Source organism: Carettochelys insculpta, chromosome 3, assembly GCF_033958435.1.
Source record: "Carettochelys insculpta isolate YL-2023 chromosome 3, ASM3395843v1, whole genome shotgun sequence".
Taxonomy (NCBI): Eukaryota; Metazoa; Chordata; order Testudines; family Carettochelyidae; genus Carettochelys; species Carettochelys insculpta.
Window position 1 is genome coordinate 193,532,053 of NC_134139.1, and position 26,953 is coordinate 193,559,005.

General features: G+C 45.7%; 1 protein-coding gene across 2 annotated transcripts; it reads right to left on the reverse strand.

Annotated features, from left to right (window-relative positions):
* Positions 1-12,600: 12,600 nt before the first annotated feature.
* Positions 12,601-24,203, reverse strand: LOC142011595 (WD repeat and coiled-coil-containing protein-like). Of its 2 annotated transcripts, XM_074991338.1 has the most exons (5): positions 24,028-24,203; positions 20,812-20,862; positions 17,891-19,823; positions 14,298-14,415; positions 12,601-13,029 (listed from the first exon to the last, which is right to left on the reverse strand). In XM_074991338.1, exons 3-5 carry the CDS (start codon positions 19,802-19,804, stop codon positions 12,758-12,760), a joined length of 2,304 nt encoding a protein of 767 aa, XP_074847439.1. In that variant the 5' UTR covers positions 19,805-19,823; positions 20,812-20,862; positions 24,028-24,203; the 3' UTR covers positions 12,601-12,757. The 2 variants fall into 2 exon arrangements, with proteins under 2 accessions (XP_074847439.1, XP_074847440.1); XM_074991339.1 differs by lacking the exon at positions 20,812-20,862.
* Between the last annotated feature and the right edge of the window lie 2,750 nt (positions 24,204-26,953).

Consider the following 26,953-nt stretch of genomic DNA (forward strand, 5'->3'; position numbering starts at 1 on the left):
GTTTTCTTGGTATTCCTCCCCTCCCCACCCACTCACTTTTTCCCCGCAATCAAATTCAAAACTATAAAAAAACATTAGCATATTTTGTTCTATTTTTTCCTCTGCCCTCTCCTCTTTAATGGAAAAAATCTGGGGGGAAAAAAAGGTGTGTGTGTGTGTGTGTGTGTGTGTGGGGATGGGTGTAAAAAGTGAAAGAAAAATTTAAAAACTCAAAATTTAAGAATAAATTAAAAATTGCTCCTTTTTGAAAACTGCGGAAAGAAAATTAATTGAAATTTTTTAAAAAGTGGGACGTTTCCTTCCCTCATTTTTCATCCAGCTCTGTTTGCAATCCTATGTTAAAATCTAAGCTCGTTAAGCAGTATCCTGCTAATTAGAGCTAGAGAATGTGGTAATGAAACTGACTAGTTTCTTTGTTTGCTATGTTGTGATACCCAGTATTGGTGCCAGCATATTAGAGAGACAAGGTGGGACAGGTGGTATCTTTTACTGGACCAACTGTTTTGCTGGTGAGAGAGACAAGCTTTCCAGCTTCAGGTCTACTTTTCATTTTTCGAACTGAGAAAAGGGCAAAGAATAAGCAAATGTGTAAAAATAAGTCAGATCAGTTGTTAAAAAGCTCATTTTTAAATAGTTCGTCTGTAATGCAGCTGATATATTTGCTTTTAAAACATGACTGTTAAGGAGAGGACATGCCACTTCAAAGTTGTTTGTTACCCTTTGAGAGCCCTGTAGCAGCTGGGAGGTTTCACTGGTCACAGCACACTGCAAATAAATATCTGGATTAAGCAGCATAATGATAGTGAGGCTGAGAGAGCAACAAAACAGCTATTTAAATGGAATCCTTGCATGTGGAGTCTTCATTAGTGATTCATACAACAGCCATGGAAAGAGGCAACTATTTTCAGTCTGCCTGGAAATTACAGATGAAAAATTAAATGTGGCTGGGAAAAGGCACTATTTTTCTCATTTCATTTGAACATACTTTTGTATGAGGCAATAAGATTATCACTTAATCCTGAGGCCTTTCAGCAATTCACTTTATTGTCATTCTCTATTTATGGGGCTCTCAGAGGGAGAGGGATGGATGGATTTATTAGGACAAATTAAAAAGTTTTACATGCATCATTTGATATGGAGGGAACATAACAATATTAAAATATTTGAACTATTTTAAATATTTCAGCTAAATACTGTGTAAAAAGAGGAATTATTTAGCAAAATAAGTGGCTTATCTAAACCAAGGAGTCCTGGGATGAAAGAGAAGATATGAAAATTAAGTCCAAGTACCCAGAAGAGATACCAGATGCTCCATTTACTCAGCTGTGGAATACTTTCCCAAGGACAGTTCTGTGTTCTCCCAGTTTCATGATATTATATGTGGCCACATTCAATTTAATTAAAAGGTGGCAAATTCGAAACCGATACAAGGAAAGCATTCCACAATGTGTAACTAAACTGCAGAACTCTTTGCCACAGTCTATCATCTAGGCCAAAACTTTAAAAAGAACTTGGAGCTCTCTGTTGAGAACAGGAATAGCCAGAATTATATTAGTTAATGCAAATATTGGAAGAGATGCTAAATCTCATGAGTCAGCCTTTGTGGAGGGTGGATTATCCCATTGTAACAGGGCAGAGGAGAAACCGAGGCCCCCTGCTGGAAGCTTTGTGGACCTGCCACACCCTGCCTCAGGAAAGAGCCATAGAGAAGTCCTCTAAGTTCCCTAGAGCAGATGTGTGAGAAGCAACCAATCAGGGCCCAGCAAGCTAATATAAAGAGAGCTGCTGGGCCAAAGCCAGGCAGTTTCTTGCTGGAGTTGTAGGATTATGAGCAATATGTCTGGCTGAGCTACAGAACCCTGGACATAATGGTGCTGCCAAGAGCTGAAGAGAACAAGAAGGAGCCCTGAGTTGGGTGCTGGGACTCTGTCTTGGACAAAGTCCTGAGCTAAGGGGCGAAGATAGCAAGTATTAGCGAATATTAGTGAATTAGAATAGCAGTGGAACTTGAACAAATGAATGAATACAGCAGACATTTGCTATCTACAGGGCCCCTGGGCTAGAACCCAGAATAGTCTTGTGTGCCCCCCAACCTCCCATTAGCCACTGGGGAAAGAGGCCTGGACTTTGAGGCACCACAGAGGTGGGAACTGAGGATACATCATCACTAAGTGGAAGATCAACACTGCTGCAGTCAATCTTCCAGAGCTTGATTTAGTGTGTCTGGTAGGAATGCACTAAATCGAGCTCAGAGGGCACCCCTGTTGGCACTCCTACTCCTTGTGCAGAATAAAGTGTTTGCTCCTGTCAACCTCCCACATTGGAGACCGTGCAGAAGGATGAATTAAGGTACATCGACTCCAGCTATGTAATTAAGGTAGCTGCAGTTGTATATTTTAATTTGATCTTCCCAATTAATTTAAACTTATCCTGAAGTATAGGGGCCTGGCCAGAGAGGTGTAGCAAGAGGATGAGGACATTATCTGAGGAGGGAGCTCTGGGGACCCTGCTCTATCCCAGCGCAGGAGAGGATGCAGGAACATTCACTTAGCTAACACTCAGTGAGAGGAGAGCGAACACTGTCACACCCATCTCTGCCTAATGGGAAGTTACCTGTGTTTCCCCCTGAAGCACTAGCCACTGTCAGAGACAGGAAACTGGACAAGAAGGAGCTCAGGTCAGCAATTCCTGTGTGTTAGAAGTGATGGAAGGCCTGTTGCTTGGTGCCTTTAAAACTAGACTGCAGAAAGTTTGCATAAACTGTCCTCTACAGGTTGAACCTCTCTCGTCCAGCACCTTCAGGACCTAACCAGTGCCAGACAAGTGAATTTTCCAGATGATGGGAGGTCGATATTTTCTAGCACATTACCAATGCTTCCACATCTTACTGGGCTCTTAGAAGATATTTAGGGGTAGTAGGTAGTCCATCGTGTCTGACGATGACGTCTTGAGCTTGCATAGGCTCATTGGTTGTGGACTCGCATGTGGCTGAGTCATCCAAGCTTTGAATGGCAGGGGCATTCACAGTGGGGGCAAAGGAATTGTCCTGGCTCTGTTGGTGCGGCTGCTGCTGTTGTTTTCTCCCTCTCACGAGCATCAATGAGGTGTACACATCACTGCTCTTCAAAGTTGTCATACGCATGTGATACCAGAGCATGCCAGCCTGTTCAGTCTTTTGCATGCTGCTCTAGCTGATCTGGTGTTAAACCAGCGTGAGCAATGTTGGCCTTCACGCAGTCTTTATACCTCTTTCGAGGCCTACCTTGATTCCTTTTGCCCTGGGAGAGTTCACCGTAGAGGAGTTGCTTAGGGATTCTTGACTCCTCCATTCGTATGATGTGCCCTGTCCAGCGAAGCTGGGCTTTCAGAATCATGGCTTCGATGCTTGTGGTTTCTGCTGTCCAGGACTTCCAGGTTTGTAACTCTGTCCTGCCATCGAATGTGCAGTATTGGCCTCAGGCTGCGTGTGTGGAAATGCTCCAGCAGTTTCACATGTTTTCTGTACAAGGTCCAGGTTTCACAGCCATACAGAAGACTGGTCAGGACTATAGCATATTTAGGGGTAAATTACAGCTAACTGACAGTACAGAACACTGAGAGCTCGGAGTGGTGGCTGGAAACAAACTTTACAGGGCCATGGGAAACTTGGTCACAACCATGGTGAGTGGTCGCCCAGCTAACTAAAATCATGCCAGATTACAGAGTTTATTGGACAAAAGAGTTTGAGATTAGAGAGGTTCAACCTGTGGTAACAATTCTGCATTGTATATTTTGGATTCTGTGACTCAATAGGCCATTTGTACATTTGTCTTTTCTAGAATAATTGTGCAGGAGTTATGGGATTTGTGAAAACAAAACACTGCAAATATAAATTGGGATGAAATGACACAGTGAGGTGAGCTGAGCAGAGCAGCAAAGCAGTCACACTGAAACCTCATTTCTAAAGCTGTCACCAGTGATTTGTGCGGCAGTGATGAAAGCATTGGCCTCATCTGCTGCTGGGTTCTGCTCAAGATGACTATAATTTGAATCAGAACCAGCAAAAAAGGAAACCTGGCGGCTCAGAAACTTGCATTAAGAAATGTCTGACCTCAAACACTGCTGGAGGCTTCACGGTACCCCTCCTGCTGCTACTGCCACAGGAGCCACCTGCGTGCATTTTCAGCCCAGGAGCACATGCTGGCTGCCAGTTTGTGTGGGACAGGCAAGGGCACAGGGAAATCTAAAAACGTATTTTTTTTTTTAAATCAAACTGCCCATCTGAGTGAAGAACAAGGCTCATTGGTCCAGCACTGCACATGCAGGAGCCAGTCATAAGATGGGAGATGCATGACTTTCTGGAGATTTTAAAAGCAAAGTAGCATAAGGTGCTAAGCACTCCAGCTGGGATTGACAAAGGGCCCCAAGAGCATTAGGTGCCTAGCTACAAGGTGATGATTAAAGATCCCACTTGCCTTATGCCTCTGTCTGAATCCCAGACTTAGTCTTCATTTTAGTTCCACCTCTGTCCCCGAGATGACAGGCTCCCAGTAATAACAGAAAAATACAGCAGGAGTACTTTACCAACCACCTGCTGAACAGTTTCATGCATCACTACCACACTCTCCTTCAGGGACTGTGGGCTTTTAAGGTGCACCTGTCACTACTGATTTAGAGGGAAAGAAATGAACTGTTAGCAACAAATACAAACATTGCAACTCCTACCCCAGCCTTCTGTCTTTCACTTTGTCCCTGTCTGATTCAGTAACATTTCAACAAGCGTTAGCATTGCTAACATTAAGGACACTGTGGGATGCTTCATATCAATCTCTAGAAAGACTAATTAAGGGTATGTCTATGCTATGTGAAAGATCGACCTGGTCAAGGTCAATCTTCTGGGGATCGATTTTGTGTGCCTGATAGAGACGTGGGAAATCAAACTATCTGGGGTTGGCAGTGAATTCCTGTACTCTTCAATATCACGAGGCGAAAGGGAGGTTGACAAGAGAAACTCTCCTGTCGGCCTCCCTCTTTGAAGACTGTCAGGTAAGCTGATTTGATTCTAGCTATGCAACTGCCACAGGTAGAACTGCGGATCTACAATCGACTTAACTCTCTAGTGTAGACTTGCTCCACTGCAAACAACCAAGTCAGGTCTTTTGTCTCTTAAAAAATTCAGCTTAAATTTGATCCCGGGCCTGAAAGGAAAGATGCCTCATTAATCCTGTGCCCCATGGGCCACTGTCCATTTCTAAAATTGCCATGTAACGCAGCGCAGGTTGCCATTTGTGCAGAAGCTTCTGCTCCACACATTAGCCCAGCATTTTGAACTGTCGTTTCTCTGAAGTGGGGCTGGTTTATCTGATGGCTGTGCTCAAGTTGCGCAACAACTGGCAGCAATGCGTCTTCTTTGCAGAAAAAAATGAAAGGGGCTGACAGCTGCTACATCTGCCAGTCCTTTTGGAACAGTTGTCCTGCCAGCTTTTACAGGGACCTGTCACAACTGAGGCACAGCCCTGGCATTCCTACTGTTACAGGCTTGCTGCTTCCCCAGTGAATTTATTACCTCTCTGTCCTTTATTCTTACAGGAGCCAAGTCTTTGTGAATCGCTAGCTGGTGGACAATATCGTATGTTTGAGGAGTAGAACTGGTTCTTTGCCTACCTTCCTGCTGTACCCAGCCAGCTTATGGAAAACAGGACTGGCTTGCTTCAAAGTAAGACTGGGAATTAAAGCTTAAGTCGTTGAAGGGGCAGGAGCTCTAGCGGGAAGAGTAAAAGTCTGCCCCCAGTCCCACCTCACTGCAAATGCTGCTCAGGAGTGGAGAATACAAACCTCTGTGGTGCCAGCAGTTGTGGCATGTGTACTTCAGGTGTGTCAGGAACTAGGCCATGTAAGTGACAGTTCTGGAGTAGGGGGAGTCCCAAAACCCCTGAGAGGTATGACTATCGGAAAGGGTATTTTCCTAGGGCTGGCAGGCAAGGGCCCTCTGTAGAAAGACTGAGACAGTTAGGCTGTGGCTACACTAGCACAAATCTTCAAAATGGCCACTTTGAAGATTACTAATGAGGTGCTGAAATGCATATTCAGCGCCTCATTAGCATGCCACAGCTCTTCAAAAATTGCCACGTTTTGCTGCCGCGCGGCTCGTCCAAACGGGCCTTTTTCGAAAGGGCCCCGCCCACTTCAAAATCCCCTTATTCCTATGGGCTGAAACGGAATGCAAATGCGTGCAATAAAATATGCAAATGAAGCATGGATTCACATATCTTGTGCCTCATTTGCATATTTTCACACGATCACATTTCTGGAAGAGGCTTTTCCAGAAGCAAGAACAGCCGTGTAGATGGGATTCCTTTGAAAACAAACCCGGTTTGCATTTGCAAAAGAGCCCTTCTTCTGGACACAAACTAGCAAGAACAGTTCTTTCAAAAACAGGGCATGTTTCTGAAGGAACCTCACCTACCTGACTGTTTGTCTTTTGGAAAAACCTCTTCCAGAAGTGCAATTATGTGGGAATATGCAAATGAGGCATGAGATATACAAATCCACAGTTCATTTGCATGTTTGATATTGCTCATTTGCATTCCACTTCTGAACGCGGAATGCAGTGTAGATGTAGCCAGGGGCTGCAGTTCTAGGTGATGCTGTAGAGGACAAATAACTGAATTTTTCTATTGTAAAAAGTGCAGCAGTTACTCCTGTAGCTCTATTTATTTGGGTACTGTTTGCACACAGTACCTTTCCAGCTCTGCTCTGTAAAAGCTGAAACAATTTCTAATAGATGTCAAAGAATGAACAAGATAATGTCCTTTTAAAACTGCCTTCATTGCTGATATTTAACAGCTCATGGCTGGAACTTCTATTTTACAAAGTTGTAAGTTTCAGATGTTTGGACCTTTGTTACATCCAGTCTGAGCAGAGAAGACGACTATGAATTTATATGATTTCCTCCATTTAGGAAAATTAATCACTCATCACATTAAAATCCAAGGATTTAATACTTTTGAGATTTCCAGAGAATTTATTCCAAATTTCTCTGTCTACATACATAGAGCTACCTCTTTTGCCATAATGCTCTTATTGTACTCTTAAAGGCTGTAGACTGGCTTAATTGTATTGGCTCTGCCTGATTTGAGGGCCCTGCTCCTTGCATATGTTGCATACAGACAGCTCTCAGTGCCTGTGCAGAGACCCCCATGCTTACCAGGGTCAAGGTGTTAGACTGGAAAATCTCAAGGTGTAAAAAGCTATAATTTCTACATTTGAAAGCACAAAGCACTTTGCTGTCACTCATAAACCTAAATGTGAATATGACATGATTACTCTATGAAGTATATAGCTAATTGGTATGACATGTTTAGCTTCAGGAGCAAATTCTACCGATGGGGTAAGACAGGTAAATGATCTGAAACATCTTCCCCCAGTGAGGATGATATTTCTTGCATCACTCAACTCTCCCTTATAAGATCCCTAAGCTACTGTGATGTTTGGATCTGTCTTAAACCTTCATGGCTTACGATCACAGTACTGACAATTTTTATAAGATGCAGTACCCGAGGGCAACCCACTGCTAACATGCATCCACACCCTGGTGAGATTAGGAATTACTCACATTTGTTATAGATTAGAGCTGTGTCTACAATAGCAAGTACATTTGAAATATTTGGTCCTCTTTCGAAAGCCCAGGGAGCACCTACACACAAAACGTGCTCTTCCAAAAGGAAATCGAAAGAATGTGGCGCTGCTTTCAAAAGTGCTCCTCCGGCCCCATATTAGGAAAAACATGGTCTTTAGAAAGATTCTTTTGAAAGAAAATGTGTTTAGACGTTCCATGGGCTGCTCTTTCGAATGAGGAGTCTTCCATGGCCCTAGCCAGCTGGGGCGCAGAGACACCCCAGACAGTGCTTGCAGAGCTCTACACTCACTGTGTCTGGCTGCCTTCAAAGACACCTGGACCCAGAAATCCTGTGGCAGGCAGCTGAGTGTGCTGGCAGCAAAGACACACGCCACGAGCTGCACGCCTTCCCCCCACAGGCATGTCATCCGTCTCTTCCTTTCCATCCATGCAGCTGCACCATCAGAGGGCTGGGAGTGCCTTGTCCCAGACAGCCCACTGGAGGCACAGGAGAAGGCCCAGGCACCCTCCCCACCAGCACCATGGCAGGCCTGCACCAGGAGGGCACAGAGGTGGTTGGGGGTTGCTGCCACCATCCACCACCACGGAGAGGTGGCTGAGCAGTGCCTCTGGCAGGAGGTGGCAGATGTGGCCTGACTGAGGGGAGCCTGGGAAGACCTCATGGGCAACCTTTGGGACATAACCTTGGTACTCAGGGAGCACCTGGCCCACCTGCCTTCCCCCACCCCCACCACTGTCCCCTCTACTGCCCCACTGCCAAGCTTGACCCTGCTGAAGCCCTCCCAAGACCCTACCACCCTGTACTTCCCACCCTATTCCAGCCCCACCAGGGACCTTGCACCCAGGGTGGGAGGGAATCCTGGGACCAACAGGGCTTGCGGCCGTCCGTCCCTGCCCTGGATTAATGCTCCCCACTCCGGTTTAGCTGCTGCCCTACCCCCGCCCCCCGGCCCCTCCCCAGATTGAGGTCCCCCTGCAGTTGTGCTGCCCCTCTTCTCCAGCCCCCCCATGTACATAGTTTGCCCCATTCACCACTATACATAATTCTGTTCACTGTTTGTATCAATCACACAGTTAATAGGTTTTGTTAAACATTTCATTTTTCTGCCATCTCTGTGTCCTGTGCTCATGGTTGGGGGGTGGTGGTGATGGGTGTGTGGGGGAAAGGAGAGGGGTGTATGGGTGCGGGGGTTTGCATAGGGTGCCTGTAGATGGGCGTTATTGGGACCCATGAGCAAAGCTCTCAGGGAAAGCCTCTCTGATGTGGACCCCCTGCCCCAATCCTAGTGGGCCTGTTGACTCAAGGCCGTGGCTGGTTGTTCACAGACAGAGCCGGACTGAGCCGCCCACCCTGGACAAATGCTTTGCCCTTGCCTTCCACAACGTTATGAAGGGTGCAGCAAGCATCCACTACCTGTGGGACAGTCTGCAACCCAACCTCCAGACGTGTTAGGAGGCATCTGAACTGGCCCTTCAGGTGCCCAAATAGGCACTCGATGACATTGAGGGCCTGGTTGAGCCTGACACTGAAAAGTTCCTGGGCAGGTCTGGGTGGCCAGAAATGGGACGCATTAGCCAGGGCTGCAAGGCATATGCCGTGTCTGCCACCATGCAGAGGGGCACGGTGGCATCCCCAACTAGGAGCTCCCACTGGAGATGTAGGTCCAGGCCTCCATGCGCTGGCAAAGACTGGTGTTCCAGAACACATGGGCATTGTGTGTCTGGCCTGCCCAGCCCACACAGCTATCCATGAACCAGCCTCTTGTGTCCACCAGAGCCTGAAACACTGCCGTGTGGTAGTCCTTTCTGTTAATATAGAGGCTGGTGCTGTGTTCCAGGGCATGGATGGGGATGTGCGTCCTTTCCAGGGTGCCAAAAGAGTTCGGGAATCGGAGTGCGGTGAATCCCGCTATGGATGCAGCCAGGTCCCCCCTGCGGATGACCCTATGCAGCAGCATGGCATTGATGGCCTGGATGACCTGCCTGGGATGGAGGGTGTGTGCGCTCATGACGGTGTGGTGGAATGTGCCTGACCCTCATCCCCCACCCCCTCACAGCCCCACTCCCAGGTCCTCTGTCACCAAGGGTCCCCCTTGGCTGGGAGCCCCCTCCCTGTGGCAGGTGTGTGACCTGAGCATGCCTTACTTCCATGAGGACAGCCCCAACAGTCACTTTTCCCACCCTGAACTGGTGCCCCACGGAGTGGTAGCTGTCAGGTTTGGCCAGCTTCCAGATGGCAATGGTGATCCACTTCTTGAGGGGGACAGAGGGCCATATGTAGGTGTCCTGGCATCTGAGGGTAGGGGTGAGCCAGTGGCAGAGCTCCAGGAAGGTCCACTTACTCATACGAAAGTTCTGGAGCTATCTGGTGTCACTCCACTCCTCCATCACCAGCCGCTCCAACCAGCTGGAGCTGCTGGGGTGGCTAGAGGCACTGGGAGACCTGGAGGTGGGCGCCAGCAGGATCCTGAGTAGGGGGGCCTGATGTCCCCGGCGGGGGGGCTCAACCATCAGAGGAGGTGGAGGGTGGCCGCGACCACCATGGCCAGCAAGCCAGTCATGGTGTCCAGGATGGCCAGCTCTAGTAGCATGAGTAGCTGATAGGGAACCAAAGGATGCTGCACTGGCCGTCTGGTCTGTGCACAAGCTCCGCATTGTTTGGGAGAACTCGGCAGGCCTCAGCATGCAGAGCAGGGGTGTTTGGGAAGAGCCCTTGAAGGGAGCAGCTAGGCTTAGCAGCCCCAGAAGGGCTTAGCAGCCAAGCATCCCTATCCACAGCATTTCCTGCTCCGTTCTTTAAAAGAGCGACTGTGTGGACACTCTCTTTAGACAGAGTGGATTAAAGGCTTGATCTGCTTTTTGTGCAGAGATGCACTTATTCAAAAGACTTCCTTCCAGGGTTTATCTTCTGGAAGCTCTTCTTTCGGAAGACTGCTGTAGTGTAGATGTAGCTTAGATGAATAATTCATCTGACTTTTTAGTTAAATAATTTGGAGAGGGCCAGGGAATTGCTCACTAGTGCATTTTAACTCCTTTTTGCACAAGAGGTGTTCCTCTGAAAGAGCAGTTATGTTGTTTACGATATTGAAATATTTAATTTTATAGGCAGAAATCCTGGAGCTTTGTTTACAGAGAAGCCTGCAATCACCTCCTTACTTTAGCCCATATCTAATCTAGCTGGGCCAACACATAAAATCTCTGCCTGCATACAGTCTTTATATGCAACATTAAATCAAAGCCCACAGGGACCTACTCTTACCTATTTTCTTTGCAGTCAGTTTTTAAACTGAAAATAGTATATTAACAGGATTGTGTTTAGACTTCAATAATATATATGCCTTGTCCATGATCATTAAAACTAAATTGTTAAAGAGAATGTATTTTCAATGGCCGTACTGCTTGCAAGTGAACAGAGAAGCAGTCCCTATTTGAAGGAGAAAGGCAGTTAAGTTTCTGACATTAGCAATGAGCTTGACTAATTTAAAGTCTTAGTAATTTAACCTAACTGCAGTAGTAGAGACATACAAATGGGATGGGCTAGTGCCGTATCTAACAAACTTTCCAAGGCTTAGGCAGAAGGGTATAAACAGGGTAGAAGGCAAAAAGTGGAATTTGGGTGGGGAAGGTAGTGGTACTCTTGCAATAGATGTTCCAAATCTCAATCACACATGATCACTGAGTGCCTTGGTCTGGCTCCCATTCAGAGAGAATGGAATACATCTTGGGCTTTGCTAGGATTCTCAGCTGTGGCTTCCCTGCAATGCTGCTTGGATGGCCAGCTGAGCTCCCGGGCTTGGCTCCCCCTTGAAATGACTCAGATGCTTTGCTGGGCTCAGTTCCTTTTTTGATGGTGGGGGGAGGTATCTCCATCCCCTGCCCATGTACTCAGGATATCAAAATCTCAGGATGATATTAGTAAGTGGCACAAATATTTGCAATATGATTGCCCCTCTCATTTCTTACATGCTTCCAGAAGCAGGAAAATAGTTAATAATGCTGACACAAAGAATCCTCATTGCAAAACTGAGTTAATCCCTCATAGAGATGAATGGACATGGCAATCCACACCTCTATTAGGTTTTCTACTAGTACAGGCACAGTGAGCTGTATTGATCACATTTTAAGGTTATGGCAGCAGGCAAGAGGGCTAAGGGAAAAAGACAATTTTTTTGTCCTTCATGTTAATTTGAAAACAACTAGGAAAAGTTTCCAAAATTTTGCATGTGAATATTTGGTACGTTTCGGAGGAATAAAACCACCCCAACCTCAAAACTCTGCCAAAAGTGACTGAAAAATTACTTCTCAACATGCTTCATTATAGTTACCACCTGCTAACAGTGGTAGCAACGCCATACAGTGTCTCTTTTGGCTCAAAGGGCTGGGTTTTGGGACAGAAGTGAAACAGATGTCTCAAGCCCACTGTTCACATGCCAAACACTAGAGACACTTGTATCTGTTTTCCAGGAACAATATAACCACATTAGTGCTCGTACGGATGCAATGCTAGCATTAAAAGGGATCAAGTTTTCATTATGTGGTAAGTATACTCACACCCTGTTACACTGGTACTTAGATCATTATTAGCACTGTTTGAAAAAAAAAAAATTCCCAATTTCTTGTGCAGTTAAGACAGCTTTTTCTTGGGGGTTTCTGAATAAAAGCTGCCAGGACTTCAGCACTTGAGCAGCAGTTTGGTGGGGAGGGGGCCTTGCCCCCAGTACAGGGGAAAAAGGCAGAACTCTGCTTATTTTTATTATGTGAGTTCTCCAGTAATCCAAAACCATAAACAAATCAGAGTCAAGATGGTAAGGAAGCCCTTTTTCTGACCCTTGTAAAAAGCTAGATGTCCAGATGCAGATACAAAAGTTTGGTGTATGATTTCTAGCAAAACAAAGTTTGAAACACATGCAGCTCAGTAGAAGAGTGGTAGTTTCCAAATTTGGTGTAAAGAGGACCAACCAAATAAGAGACAAGACTGATTGTGTAATTAAACCAACAACATTTTGTAAGACCTAGTTACAAGAAAAAACTCAACAGATGTCTCAATATACAGACAGTTATGAAAAGGCTCCTGTTTTGTGTGACTTAATTATTTAAAAACAGACCAAGTGTTACAGCTTCTATAATATTAATTAAAAATTACGCTTTACTAGTTGACTGTTCTGAAGAGCTGCTGGTGTCTGGACTTTTGGAAGAATGTTCTCTAAGGACTTCCAAAGAACTTGTGATATCCAGACTGTCTGAAGACATGGGTCTATACCCTTCTGTAGAACTGATGATATCCAAAGTTTTTGAAAAGTGAGTGCCATAGCCTTTTGAACTGGCATCTCTTATAACGATCTCTTGCATGGATTCAAACATTAATGGAACAAAGCCTTCACTGTCAGCTATGAGAACAATCCAAGTTGAACCTATGAGGACACCAAAATATCTATTAACAATATTTTTAGTTTTGCAAATATCATCATCAAATGCAACACAAAATGTGAAAATTGGATTTTACAACAAATGAATGTTTACTGTTTTTTAACTAAGCCTAGAAATGAGCTAAACTGGATTTTATCTGAAAGAAAACAAATATTGTTGTGCAGTATGCTAATCAGTCAACAAGTTTTTCATCGGAGGAAGTGAGTTTTGCCCATGAAAGCTCATGACCTAATAAATGTGCTAGTGTCTAAGGTGCCACAGGATTCCATGGTATCTTTGAAGTCAAACAACATCTCCAAAGCTGCCTTCCCTTTGTTTATAAAAGACTTAGACAATTTGGTTATGTGAAAGTAGACAATGAAGCGAACAGGTTAAAATATTGAACAGGGTTTTGAAGAAATGATTAAATCAGACAACCAGATCTCAGTCACTTTGCTTTGTAGAAGAGCTAAAAATTCTGAATAAGAATGGAACGAATAAGATTTCCAGGCACCTTCACCTATTAGTTAAAAAAGGCAAATCAACACAACAAATGTTTGGACAGCAAATCTAGGTTTTAGGCAAAAAGGAACTGATTTTAATACAATAATTTGGGGATGTTTTAATATCTTTTCATTATTTTATACCTTATATTTTTTCTAAATAAGACTATGCAGGTTGAAACTCTCTTGTCCTGTGGGCACTCATCCAGCAACATCTGTGGCCAGATACTCTCTTGGCTGGCAGCCAGCCCTAGGTCAGGGAGACTAGCGAGAGTCACACTGCAAGGGGACCAGCTGGGGCAGAGAGCCCCACTACGGAGAGCCCAGCTGGGGTCAGGGAGCCCCACTATGGAAAGCCCCGTGGTGGCAGGGAGAAGCCCATGCTGGGGAGACCCACCAGCAGCCCCAAGTGGCAGGGAGCCAGGCTGGTGGTAGGAAGCCCAGTTGGAGCAGAGAGCCCTGACGACAGCCCCACAGCAGTAAACAGTCTGGGCCTGGAGTAGGGAGCCTGGCTGGGGTCAGGGACCCTGTCTGGCAGCCCCATGGAGCAGGTAGCCAGGGTGGGGACAGAAAGACGGCTGGCAGCCTGTGGGCTGGGATGGCTCCTCACAGGAAAGCCCAAAGGGCTGACCACCCCTGGTTCAGCAAATTCCCTCATTCAGAATCACTCATGTCCCATGGGTGCAGGACCCAGTAGGTGCAACCTGTATTTGTTACTAATGCAAACTAAGAATTTCAGAACGTCATTTTACTGGATGACTAGAACTTACCATGTTGCATTTCAATAAGAGAGAGGCTGAAAATCTGCTGGACTACACTTAGACGGAGTTTACCATCACAAAGAATAACAGCTCGCCTTTCATCTTCCCCAGTTCCAGAAAGCTGCTTCTGCAGATATGAGAAAGAAACCATTAGGCATAGCCGAGTAAAAGAAAGATAAAAATATGACATCACAATACTGTTGCAAAGATTTGTTTTCAACAATACCACTTGCAAAAATCAGCTCCTATATTTGTTTGCTCCAATTAGTTTGAAAGGATTATCATCTGAAATCCTGAAAACAGCAGTGAGTAAAGGTAGCAAACTACAGTAAACTCTTTCATATCTGGCAGCCCCAGGACTGGGAGGTTGCCAGATATTCAAATATTGTGGATAACAGAGAGGTAGACCTAGCAACGCATAACACGAAAGAAAAACAAGACTAGATATGAAGAAACAAACAGAAATTTAAGCAGAATACTTAGTTTACCAACAACAACAGTATTGTACACCATAAACTTACAGGCCATTTCTACACAGCGTGCTGCCACCAGCAGGGTCATGCAAATGAGGGTACTCAACAATGCAAATAAGGTACTAAGTTACAAATTGTGCACCCCATTTGCATACTCTCATGTGATCACTTTCCCAGCAGTGGCTTCTGTTGCCACAAAACAGGCCATGCAGATGGGGTTTTGTCAACCAAAATCCCCCTTGTCAACAGTCCCTTATCCCTCGTTCTTGTCAGGGATAAGCGGCTGTTGATAAAGAGGGGTTTGGTCAACAGAACCCTGCCTACAAGGCCTGTTTTGTGGTGATAGAAGCCTCTGCTGGGACAGCGATCACACGAGAGTATGCAAGTGAGGCATATGATTTGTAAATTAGCACCTCATTTGCACTGTCGAATAACCCTCATTTGCATGACCACAACAGCAGCAGCATGCCATGTACACGTGGCCCCACTGTATTTGCTGTATTTACTTTCACTATCCTTTACTTATGGAAAACATAACTAACATTTACTTATGGTTAAAATGCTGGTTTTTTGAGCATTCCAGGTAATAGAATGCCAGATATGAAAGTTTACTGTAACTACAGTATAAGGTTCCAGTATATGTGGACAGAGAATGAGAGGGATCATACCACATAGCTGACAGGGAGCCAGTGATAAGAAATTCACCTTCAGTTAGCTCAACTTTTGTTGCTATTTTTGTTAATATATTTCTGGCAATTTTTGCCCTCTTGTAACTAAAACTGACTTCTTTTACAGCCTGTTTCCCTTTCTTCAAATGTAACAAGTTTTGTGAGGCACAGAATTTCCCAAACTTTCTTTATTGTTGTGGCCCACCCAGAGTCATGGTTCATTTTGGTCAATTTCACAGTCTTAAAAATGGTAAATTTCGTAATTTCAGATGCAGGTTGAATGAACCTCTCTAGTCTGGCACATTCTGGTCCAGCAACCTCCATGGTCCAGCATGATTGTCGTTAGCCAAATGTCCATTATCAGGGTTGTGGCCAAGTTTCCATGGTCCCACAAAATTTGTTTACAGCTATCAGTCCTAACTCTCACTGTTCTTTGCTGTCATCTACCTCTAATTTACTCCTAAATGCTTTTAAGACCCCAGTAAGAAGTGGAAGTGTTGATAATGCTGCTGCACAATATTGAGCTCCTATGAATTAGAGAGGTTCAGCCTGTACGTAAATGTGAAGTTTGATAGTGTTGTAATTATAGGGGTCCTAACCCACAAAGGAGTTGTGTAGTGGTCACAAGATTGTTGTGTAAGGGTTGTGGTAATGCTACCTTTCTTCTGGGCAGCCACTGGCAAAAGCACTGCCTTCAGAGCTGGGCAGATGGAGAGCAGTGGCTGATGGCCAGGAATCCAACTCTGAAGGCAGAGCTACCAGCAGCTGCTCAGAAGGAAGGATGCAATGGTATGTTATTGCTACCCTTATGTCTACACTGCTATCTGCAGAGCTGGGTCCTCAGGAAGCAGCTGCCACTTCCTGGCTGCCCAACTCTCAAAGCAGCTGTACAGAAGTAAGAACAGCATTGGTATGGTATTGCCATCCTTACTTCTACACTGGTAATGGTGAGGTACTACCTACCATCAGGCCTGGGCACAGAGTCAACATTACAACCAATGCTCTTCAGTTTCCCAGCTCTGATGTGAGTGCAGAAACAAGGGTGGCAATCCCATGGCCATCCTAAAATGAATTCATGATTCTCCTGCAACTCCCTTATGGGTCAATACCTCTAATATGAAAAATGTTGGTCTTCTCCGTGAAATCGGTACTCTATAGGTTAAAAGCACACAAAAGGCCAGATTTCACAGGAGGACACCAGATAGCATTCTCCATTACATGTTTTACATGGTTGTGAATTTGGTAGGGCCCTACTTATTGTGTACCCCTGTTCAGATCTACTAGCTGCCTGCGTATGCCTACCCTTCTCATCACAGATACTTTGTCAAAACAAAAAGCCGTCAAGTAGCACTTTAAAGACTAGCAAAATAATTTATTAGGTGAGCTTTCGTGGGACAGACCCACTTCTTCAGATCTTCACAGATACTTTGTGTGTTCTTAACACTGCCAGTCTTTAACCATCTTCCTATATTTCACTATTATGTACAACTATAGTTACAATGTGATCTATGCAATGGGGAAAACAAAAAAAAAAAACCCTGACTAAGTTCTGAGCTCAGCTAAAATGGACAGTTACTGGGCTACTGAACCCATGCGTTTTGGTGACTGGAAGTGAGGGCTCTGTACATCAGCATCTCTGTGTGTCTGTGTTCTCATTGGTACGTCTTGAACTAAATTAACTATCATATATTATATAAAAAGTCCCATTGTTTTAAAGTGTTGTCTGAACAGTCTATTATAAAATGTAATAAATAAATTAATAAATAAAATCCACCACTGCACAATTTCCCCCAAATACCGTCCAGAAATGTCTCATGTACCCTGAGAAGGACATATACCCCAGTTTGGGAAACTCTGGTGTAGCACATACTGTACAGGAACTGGGAACTGTTAATGTCTCTATCAGGGGAAAAATTATGAGGCAAATCCTGTCTTCTCTTCTGTGATATGGAATGACCCATACTGAGAAAAAACAATTTAGTTCATTTTCTTTTTTAAAATACGGCCATATGTGCACTAGTGATGCCAGTAAAACATGGAATAAAACACTGAAGCAATATACTTCGTGAAAGTGCAATATTTTTAGTTTCAAATATCAGGAGATAGGAAATAAAAATTGATTAAAATATTTGTCATCAAAGAAATGTGACAATAGACAATTCTGTTAGCGTCAGGACCATAAATAAGGATTTGCATATGAGTAGGTAAAACATCTCTTCTACATAGAAATTAAAACCTCAATTCTTATTATACTACAAAGAAATTAAGGCCCTAATTAAACCCAGTTATAATTACTCACATGTGTAAAGTTAAGCACATGAATAACTGTTTGCAGGACTGAGCCTTAAGCATCATCTGGAATAAGATCCTTGCAGAGCTATATATTTTAAAGACATCTGTAATCTTAACATGTATGTCCACAAAATGGATTTTAAATTGAGTTTTCAGCATTAAAAGTTACCTGGTAAGTGATGTTAATAAAGGATGGCTCCTGAGAAGATGGATATTCTGAAAGAAATTTCTTCCTGGATTTTAAAAGTTCTGTTAGCTCAGACAGGTGTTGCTGTACTTCTTTAAAACTGCCACATAACCTTTCCATGTTCTTAGATAAACAGCTTGCTTCCTTTTCACTTAGCAGAATGTTGTTGTTAGGAGAATTTGAAATTTCTGGAACTGTGTCTGCCTGCCCTTTAGGAGATGTCGCTCTGTTAGAGAACGTAATAGGTGTTCTAAGGCCCTGCAGGGCCAATGACCGATTAGTTGGTTCAACATCCAAAGTTTCCAGAACTGGAGGAAAATCCATAGAAACCTTTCTTTCTTCAATGTCCCTCAGACTTGACAACAGGTGTTGCTCATAGGTCGGGCTTTTAATTTCTTCAATAAGTTTTCTTCTGCTAGTAGGAGACTGAACAATGGTACGACCTGGTATCACGAGTCCATCGCTTAGAGGATGAACTTCTGTAGATAGGTATTCTGATGGTTTCCTTTTCAAAGGTGTATTTAAAAAGGCACTCAAACTGGAGTTACCACTAGTTCCTTCAGACGTTGAAGAACCCTCTTCAAAAATTATTTCTTTGATCATCAAACGGATTACATACTTGTCAGACCTTGAAGATGGCAGAAATGCAGGGTCAGTGAATTTCTGCTTTCCAACTAAAATCAACAATAACTTATCTGTCAGAAAGCATAAGCCCTTTGGTCTTTCGCTTTTCTCAAGCTGAATTTGTTGAATGTTGGGTAAAGAGGATGAAGTCAAAGAATAGACCAAAATAATGTTACAAGTATTGGAGGCTACTGACACAGTACGAGTGTTGTGGTCAAAAGCCATTATGTCAGGGACCAGAATGCCTGGGATGCTGACTTTTCTAGTAGTGGTAACCTTTCTCTCAAAAGTCACCAAGATCAGGTGCGAAGAGTCTTGCCCGCTTCCTGTTAAGTAGTCCTTATGCTTCAGATGAATAAGAGGACTGGAACAAGGTCTTTGCTTGCTGGAAAGGATATGGGTTAGATCCACAGGAACTGAGGAAGGAGAAGGTACTGAAACAATGGGTACAGATTTTTCTGAGTCTAATGATATTTTCCCCACATCCATGGAGAACTCTTCATCACCGCATAACAAGGTAGACTGTGAAGGAAAAGAATTTGTTTCACCACTAGATGGGACTTCAAATGCAATACCCGAATTTAAGCCACAGATCTTATCTAGTGGAAGCTCAGTGGCAACAGCAACTTGTGAATCCAAAGTAGCTTCCACAGCACAGATGTAGCCTCCTACATCAAATACTGGGCAAAAGCAGCAAGCATTTAAAGTTTTCTGAACATCATCCCATATGTAGGAATGAAGTGCACTACCTATAGCAACTACTAAGCGATTGCCTTCCTTAGTCCAACAAGCGCAATGGATGAGACCGCTACCTTTGATATCAGCTTTAGTTCTGGAGTTGTTGAGACGAACAGAGTGTAAGACTGAGGCATCCCGTGTAGTAAGCACAGCCAAGATTTCTTTCTTTGGATGCCATACACACCCCTGGGGAAGCACTGGAAATGGCTCACCAGTTTCACAAATCTGAGAAACCATGAGTTTATTCCTTTCTGAAATGTTATAGCTCAGCTGCCAAATAGTGATGTGCTTTTTATGCTGAACAGCGAGCAAAGTTGTGGTGTCTGTAGTACATGGGCCCCAGAAAAGTCCATGGACATGTTCAAACTGACCAATAACACTTGAGTCGCCAAATTTTGGTTCTCCATTGTGAAGATGTAAAGCAGTCAGTATCACTTGCTTCCCATCCGTCCAGGCAATGCCATGCACAGGGTGGATTGCCTGATACAAAGCATTAAGGCCAGTTCTCAGAAGTTTTCCTTTTCCCAGCTCCATTCTTCTTAGTTAGAGGCATCTGTAATTATTAAAAACAAATAATACATTATTCTAGAGACTTTGATCACAACTCTGCAGTTAAAAGCATTGTACTTTATCAGGTAAGTCAGATACGAGAACAAAAATCATTAAATCATCTAACATCATGCAATACAGTGTTTTTGCAAAGTGCACCATTCTCTTCCTGTACTACGATTTCCCATGAATCAGACAGCCAAAGGAGGTCTAATTTGCTTCCACTTCACAGGTTGAAAACAGCATAATTGCCTATAATTTAAGTAGAGCAGGATCAGTCAATTGCCTCTATTTGAATTCCAGTGTGTGATCTGGAGGGCTGAGCTTGGCCTGATCACTGTGGTCCACTTCCCCACCAGCCTGAAGTCAGCACTATGCATGGTGCCAAGCTGTCAGGGCTGATCCCCACTCTGACACTTCAAGTGCAGAAGGTGAGGGCCTGCAAAAGACCTTAAAATACCTTGCTTCTATAGGATCTGCTTAAAAACTTCCCAAGGTCACACATTCCCTGACTCTGGTAGGTAGCTGCCGCCACCCAAGTTAGAAAACTCCACTTAAAAACCCAGAAAGACACACTTGGGATATCTCCCTGTGAGATAATACCAAGCTTTCACCCCTGATTGAGGAGAGAATCTGGAAACAAAGAAAAGAAATTAAAAGTGCAATCTGACATCTGAACTTTTGGTCTAGGCAGGAATATACACAGATCTTTCTGTAGGGCACAGGAGTCAAATCGTGGCCTTAAAAAAGTAATTTATTAACAAAACAAAAGATAAAATATACCAAGAAAGTGATAAAGCATACATGGTTGCCAGATGTCAAAAAGCAACTAAAAACAAGGTTAGAGAACAGAGAATTACTTCCCCTGGAATTCAGTTTAGAAGTTACAGAGTACAAGGAGGAATACATCAACCAGCCTCATTTCCACACCAAACTCAAAGTAAAAATAACCTAATCATGTCCAATTAAACATTTCCTTTCTATTTACATACCTGTATTTCCAGATTGTGTTGTGGCCAGGATATTTACTGGATTCAATAAACCTGTTTAGGATTAAGTATCTTGGTCTCAGATTGTGTTGTGGCCAGAAAACAAAACCCCCCTCAGCAGGCAATTGCTTCAGTTCAGAAGGATCCCTCTCCTTTCCCATTAGCTCACCTACTTTCTTGCCAACAGAGAACCCACCCTGTCTGGGTTTAACCCTATACAGGCATTTATTCATGACACAGGCCAGAGATTGGCAACCTGCAGCTCTGGAGCCGCATGTGGCTCTTTAAGCAGTCATTTGCAGCTCTGGGTGCTGCTGCCACTGATTCCTCTTGTAGCTCCCTGCCCTGCTGCCTCTAAAATAATGGCATTAAATTTAATTGGTTTAATGGCCTGCAGAAGGGATCAAGCCATTAAATCAATTAAATTTAGTTCCATTCTTTCAGCTTGCGCTGCAGGTGGGGGAAGTGCTAAGTCTGCAGGAGAGCTGGGGAGAGGGGTGCCCTAGTCTGCCCCTGCTGGAGCTGCACAGTCCAACTGAGAAGGAGGCAGAGGCTGCAGAGGAGCAGCAGCAGTGTGCACAGCTGGAGAAGATCATTGGCTGAGGTAGGATTAGCCTGGGTTTCAGGGGAAAAGTGTGGGGCTGAGAGGGGTAAAGCCTGGGATGGGTGGGGCAGGATGGGGGGTAAAGCTTGGGGATGGAGGGGATTTGGGGTCTGAGGTGCGTAAAGCCTGGAGATTGAGGGTGGGTTTGTGGGCAAAGGGGGAGAGAGTCTGGGAATGGCAGGGAGGGGACCACGGAGGGTTGATGTGAATATTATTCTTTCCTTTTTATATGGGAAGAAGGGTTCTTTTGAAGATGGGGTTTACTTTTGAAAAAGCTGCATCTACACAGCTTTTCCTCTTTTGAAAAATATGCAAACGATATGCAAACCTACACCTCATTTGGATTTTTGGTTTCTCTCATTTGCATGCCTCTTTCAAAAGAGAAATGCCCAAGAGAGGAGAAACTGCTTTTGTAGTTGGCCAGCCACTCCCAGTCTTTGTTCAATCCTAAATTGATGGTGTCAAATTTGCAAATGAATTGAAACTCTGCAGTTTCTCTTTGAAGTCTGTTTCTACAGTTCTTTGGTGCAGGATAACTACTTTTAAATCTGCTACTGAGTATCCAGGGAGACTGAAGTGTTCTCCTACAGATTTTTGTATGTTACTGTTCCTGATAGTTGGTTTGTGTCCATTTATTCTTTTACGTAGAGACTGTCCAGTTAGGCCAATGTATATGGCAGAGGGGCATTGCTGGCACATGATACCCTGTATTACATTAGTAGATATGCAGGTGAATGAGCCCCTGATGGTGTGGCTGATGTAGTTAAGTCCTCTGACGGTGTCACTGGTGTAGACACATGGGCAGAGTTGGCACTGAGGTTTGTTGCAGGGCATGATTCCTGAGTTAGAGTTACTGGCTATGTCTACACTAGCCTCTTCCTTTCAGAAGAGGCATGGTAATGAATGAGTTGGGAAGATGCTAATGAGACCTCATTAGCACAATGGCAGCTGCGCACAATTCAAAATCACCACTTTTGAATCATATGCAGCCCGTATAGATGGGGACCTTTCGAAATGACCCCCCAGACTCAAAAAGCCCCTTCTTCCTATTTAGTTTTAGGAAGAAGGGGCTTTCAAAGTCCAGGTGGTCCTCTTGAAAGGCCCCTGTCTACACAGGCAGTGCATGTTTCGAAAGCAGCACTTTTAAATCATGTGTGGCTGCCATTAGGCTAATGGGGCACTGCATATTCATGGAAACACCACGTTAGCATCTTCACAACCTGCTCATTACCATGCCCCTTCCAAAATGAGGGGGCTAGTGTAGATGTGACCCCTGTGTTTGTTAAAGTTTAGTGTTAGAGTTTGTCCTCTCCCACAACTATTTCAGATTTGGGGACAGTTTATACCTTCAAATCAGTGGCACCGCTATCTGCACCTCCATGGCCCCACAGTATGCAAACATTTTTATGATTGACCTGGAACACTTTCTCTTTGCCCACGAAAGCTTATGCTCCAATAAATCTGTTAGTCTATATGATGCCACAGGACTTCTCATTGTTTTTGCAGATACAGACAAACATGGCTACCCCAATAAGTGTCAGCCTTAACATTTCTCTGCCTCCCTATCCCTGCACATCTGTGAATGGCAGCAGGGATCCCAGTGGGTCCATGTGCCTACATCAAGGTGTTGTCATTATCTTGGGCCACATCTACATGAGCAGCTTTTCCCAGCAAAACTGGACTTTTGCTGGAAAAAAAACACAAAGCGTCTACACGGCAAATGTGCTTTGTAGATAGTTTGCCAATAAAACCCAGCACATCTGCCAGCAGCATTATACATAGAATGCCTCCCACAACAGCGTTCTGATGACAAAACAGCCATGTAGATGCACCAGGGCCCTTTTGTCGGCAGATAGGGATTCTGGTTCACTGACAGCCCTTTTTGCAAAGCTTCGTGTTGGCCATTCTGTTGAGAGAGTGCTGGGTAGTCTGGCTGCTCTGTCAATCTGTTGACAGAACGGAGATACACATCTCACAGAGCTGGAAGGGACCTCAGGAGGTCACTGAGTCCAGTTCCCCGCTCTCTTGGCAGGACCAAGCACCATCCCTCTTTTTAATCTCTTTGTCCCAGAGCCCCCTCAAGGACTGAGCTCACAACCCAGGGGTTATTAGGCCAATGCTGTAGAGAGGATCTGTCGACCGAGTTTTTGCCAGGAAACCCCTTCCGACAGTGACTGCTGTGGACGGAGACGTGGCCGTGGAGCTCAGCTCTTTCTCAGGTGCTTTCTCAGACTCTGAGCACTGCTGACAGCCCCGTCCCTGGCCGAGAGCGCACGTGCGGCCCGGGTACCCCAGCAGGCGACTGTAGCCTGAAAGAAGCCGGCACATTCCATCTATATCACGTGCGACACGCGAGGACGGACCGATTGCAGCCCGCTCACCCCCAGAAGCAGGACAGGTTTCTCTCGCCTCCTGGCACCGCCCGCCCCGAACTACACGCGCCAAGTATCTGCCCGCCCACGCAGCTTTCCCCGCCCGGTTCTCGCTCCCCAGCCCTTTCGCGGGCCCGCTCGCTCGGCTTCCTCTCCCATCGTTTCCCTGCCTCTTCCGCCCGCTACCCATCCCCTCAGCCTCCCTCTCGTCCCGCCCTCGCGACCGGCGGGGTACTAGGGCACCTGCGCGCCAGTGCTCCTCTTCCCGGGCGGGCTGCGAGGCGCGCCTGCAATGGCGCCGCTGGCTCCCTCCGAGCGGCCGGCGCGGAAGTCACAGCAGCAGGTCTCGCCTCAGGATGCCGAGCTGCTCTGCTCCTTCCTCCGCCGTCTCTCTGCTGCCCAGCGGCACTCTAGCCGCCCGCCTGAGCTCTGTGACCCAGTCACGGGCTCCTCGGAGTGGAAAACTACAGCGCCCAGAATGCACTGCAGAGTGGGAGGGGCGGGATGGCGCGGAGGGGGGTGGTGGTGTGTGCCCCGCCCACAGCACTCGTCACACACAGGGGCAGGGCCGGAATCAGTAGCCCACCCCCGGCTCTGGAGGGGGCGGGGCCATGTCTTCTCAGGTCCCGCGGGTTGGGCGAGAGGGCGGGGTCATAGGCCTCTGTGTGCTCATCCTCCCCCGCCTTGGGGTTGCCAGGCGCCGGAGTCGGACTACGGATCGGGCTGTTGAACATCCGGTCAGCGGCGCAGTGCGACTGAGGCATGGGCTTCCGCCACCCCGCGGCTCCTGGAAGCTGCCTGCGCAGTCCCTGGCTGCTGAACGCGTCAGGGCAGCCCGCAGGCGTTGCCTGCTACCCACGCCCCATGGCCAGCTCGGGAACCGCGGCCGGGGGAGCTGCGCGGGTGGTGCCTGGGGAGGGGACTGAGCTCAGAGAGGCCAGGCCGGGCCGTACCTTCCTGTAGGAACCGCTGCTTCTGGGAATCCACAAAAGCCCCGTTGCGCCTACTAGACGAACGTATTTTGGAGCAAAAGCTTTGGGGGGGCAAAGACCCGCTTCGTCAGAATGTGACCCAGTCAGAATGATGAAGTGGGTCTTTGCCCCGAAAGCTTATGCTGTAAAATGTGTTATCTAGACAGAGCCCCAGGGCTCTTGTTGTTTTCGATCACACAGACTAACTGGGCTACCTCTCTGATAGGGGAGCAGTTTATGGTACGCATACCCAGAGCCTGCACCGCACCGAAGAGCCTCTCTCCCCCTGCCACCCAACCTCTGAATCCCTCAATCCCAGACCTAGATGTACTGAAGGGGCCAGAGGGGTGGGTAAGAGAGGGAACTGCCCTTACACCTCTTTAAATTGTCACTGCAGCACTGCTCTGCTGCTGCCCTTGGCTGTAGAGTAGCAAGAGGGCCCAGCACTGTTGTCCTGGTGGAGCTGAGTGTTTTATGGAATACTAGGAAACTAGGTTTTGTCAAATGAATGTGCTTTAATTTTTTCAGGAGATTATAAATTTGGTTGAAAAAAGTAACTAGATATAATACTCATAGACTTTGTAAGGTGTTTGACTTAGAATTGGACAACATTCCGATTTAAAAACTTAATACATTTTCTAGAAGTTAGTTAAAGCCTATTATGTCAGCTGGCATTGAGGGCAGCAATCACTTCCGTCTGTCTTTGGCCATTTTCTCCAGTGTGTCTCAGTTATAGTTCATTCACTTCATGTCTGCCTCAACGGTACGCTGCCATGTTGTCTTGGGCCTCCCATGTTTCCATTGTCCTTCAGGTGTCCAGTGAAGTGCTATCTTTACAATGGCATCTGCCTCCCTTCTCATCATGTGCCCTATCCCTCTCCAGCATCTTGTCATGATGATAGTGGTCATAGTACTTTAATAGCAGCCTTCAACTTCCTGAAGGGGAGCTCTAAAGAGAAGGGTGAGAAACTGTTCTCGGTGTCAGATGGCAGAGGAAGGAGCAGGGGTCTGAAGTTAAAGAGGGAGAGGTGTAGGTTGGATATTAGGAAAGGCTACTTCACCAGGAGGGTGGCGAAGCATTGGAATGTGTTGCCTAGAGAGGTGGTGGATTCTCCATCCCTTGAGGTTTTTAAGTCCTGGCTTGACAAAGTCCTGGCTGGGATGACTTAGTGGGGGGTTGGTCCTGCTTGAAGCAGGGGGCTGGACTAGATGACCTCCTTGAGGTCTCTTCCAGCCCTACGATCTATGATATCCTCCTGGTGGCATTGCAGGAGCACGTTGTGGTTGGAGGTTGTCTTCAGCCAAAAAATGCCAAGTATCTTGCGAATGCTAGTGGTGTGAAAGGACTAGAACTTGGCAATGTTGCACTGTCATCCACCAGCTCTCTGAGCTGTATAGTAATGTTGATATGACACAGCTCTGGTACAGCTTAAGTTTGGTGTGGACACTGTACTGTGGAGATCTCCATACATTGTTTTACTTCTGAGGACATTTTTGGCCTTGCTTAGTCTGCTCTGGATGTCATTCTTGGTGCCTCCATCACAGCGGATGCTGCTGCCTAAGTACATAAAGCTGTGTGTGCTGGGTAAGTGGGAATCATCTGTCTTGATTGATGCTGGTGAATCTATGTTGAGAATCGTAATCTCTGGGGTGTTTGGTTAACTCTTAGTCCAGCCTGGCATCCAGTGGTGTATAGGCATTGTGTCTTTTCTTGTATGTGTTGATGGGTGTGGGAAAGCAAGGCAAGGTCATCCGCAAAGTCAGGGTCTTCCAGTGTGAAAAAGGGTGTCCATCTGATACCCCTCAACTCATCTGCTGCTGTTCTCCACATCACCCAATCAGTCACCATGTTGAAGAGTAGTGCAAACATGACGCATCCCTGCCTAATCCTAGTCTTGACTTCAAAAGACAGATCACAGTATCCCATGCTGCATGTGAAGTTGGTGTAAAAACTCTTGATGAGCTGGATACTTGTGGAGGGATTCCATAGGCTCTCAGAATGCGCCAAAGGCTTTCTCTGTGTATGTTGTCAAAAGCCTTCTCAAAGTCGACAAAGTTTATGTACAACTATCTCTGCCAATTTGTGCACTGCTCTGTGATGTTTCTCAGGGTGAAAATCTGGTCTATACATCCCATTCCCTTGCAGAATCCAGCTTGTTCATTCCTCAGATGTCGACAGCATCTGAGATCCGCTGGAT

Bases quoted from the DNA above. Each gene is read 5' to 3' on its own strand.
- LOC142011595 (XM_074991339.1), bottom strand. From the start codon at position 19,804: ATGGAGCTGGGAAAAGGAAAACTTCTGAGAACTGGCCTTAATGCTTTG. The intron at 14,416-17,890 runs GTAACTTTTAAT...TCATATCTGCAG, and splicing joins TTATTAACATCACTTACCAG to AAGCAGCTTTCTGGAACTGG. The intron at 13,030-14,297 runs GTAAGTTCTAGT...GTGTCCTCATAG, and splicing joins TCTTATTGAAATGCAACATG to GTTCAACTTGGATTGTTCTC.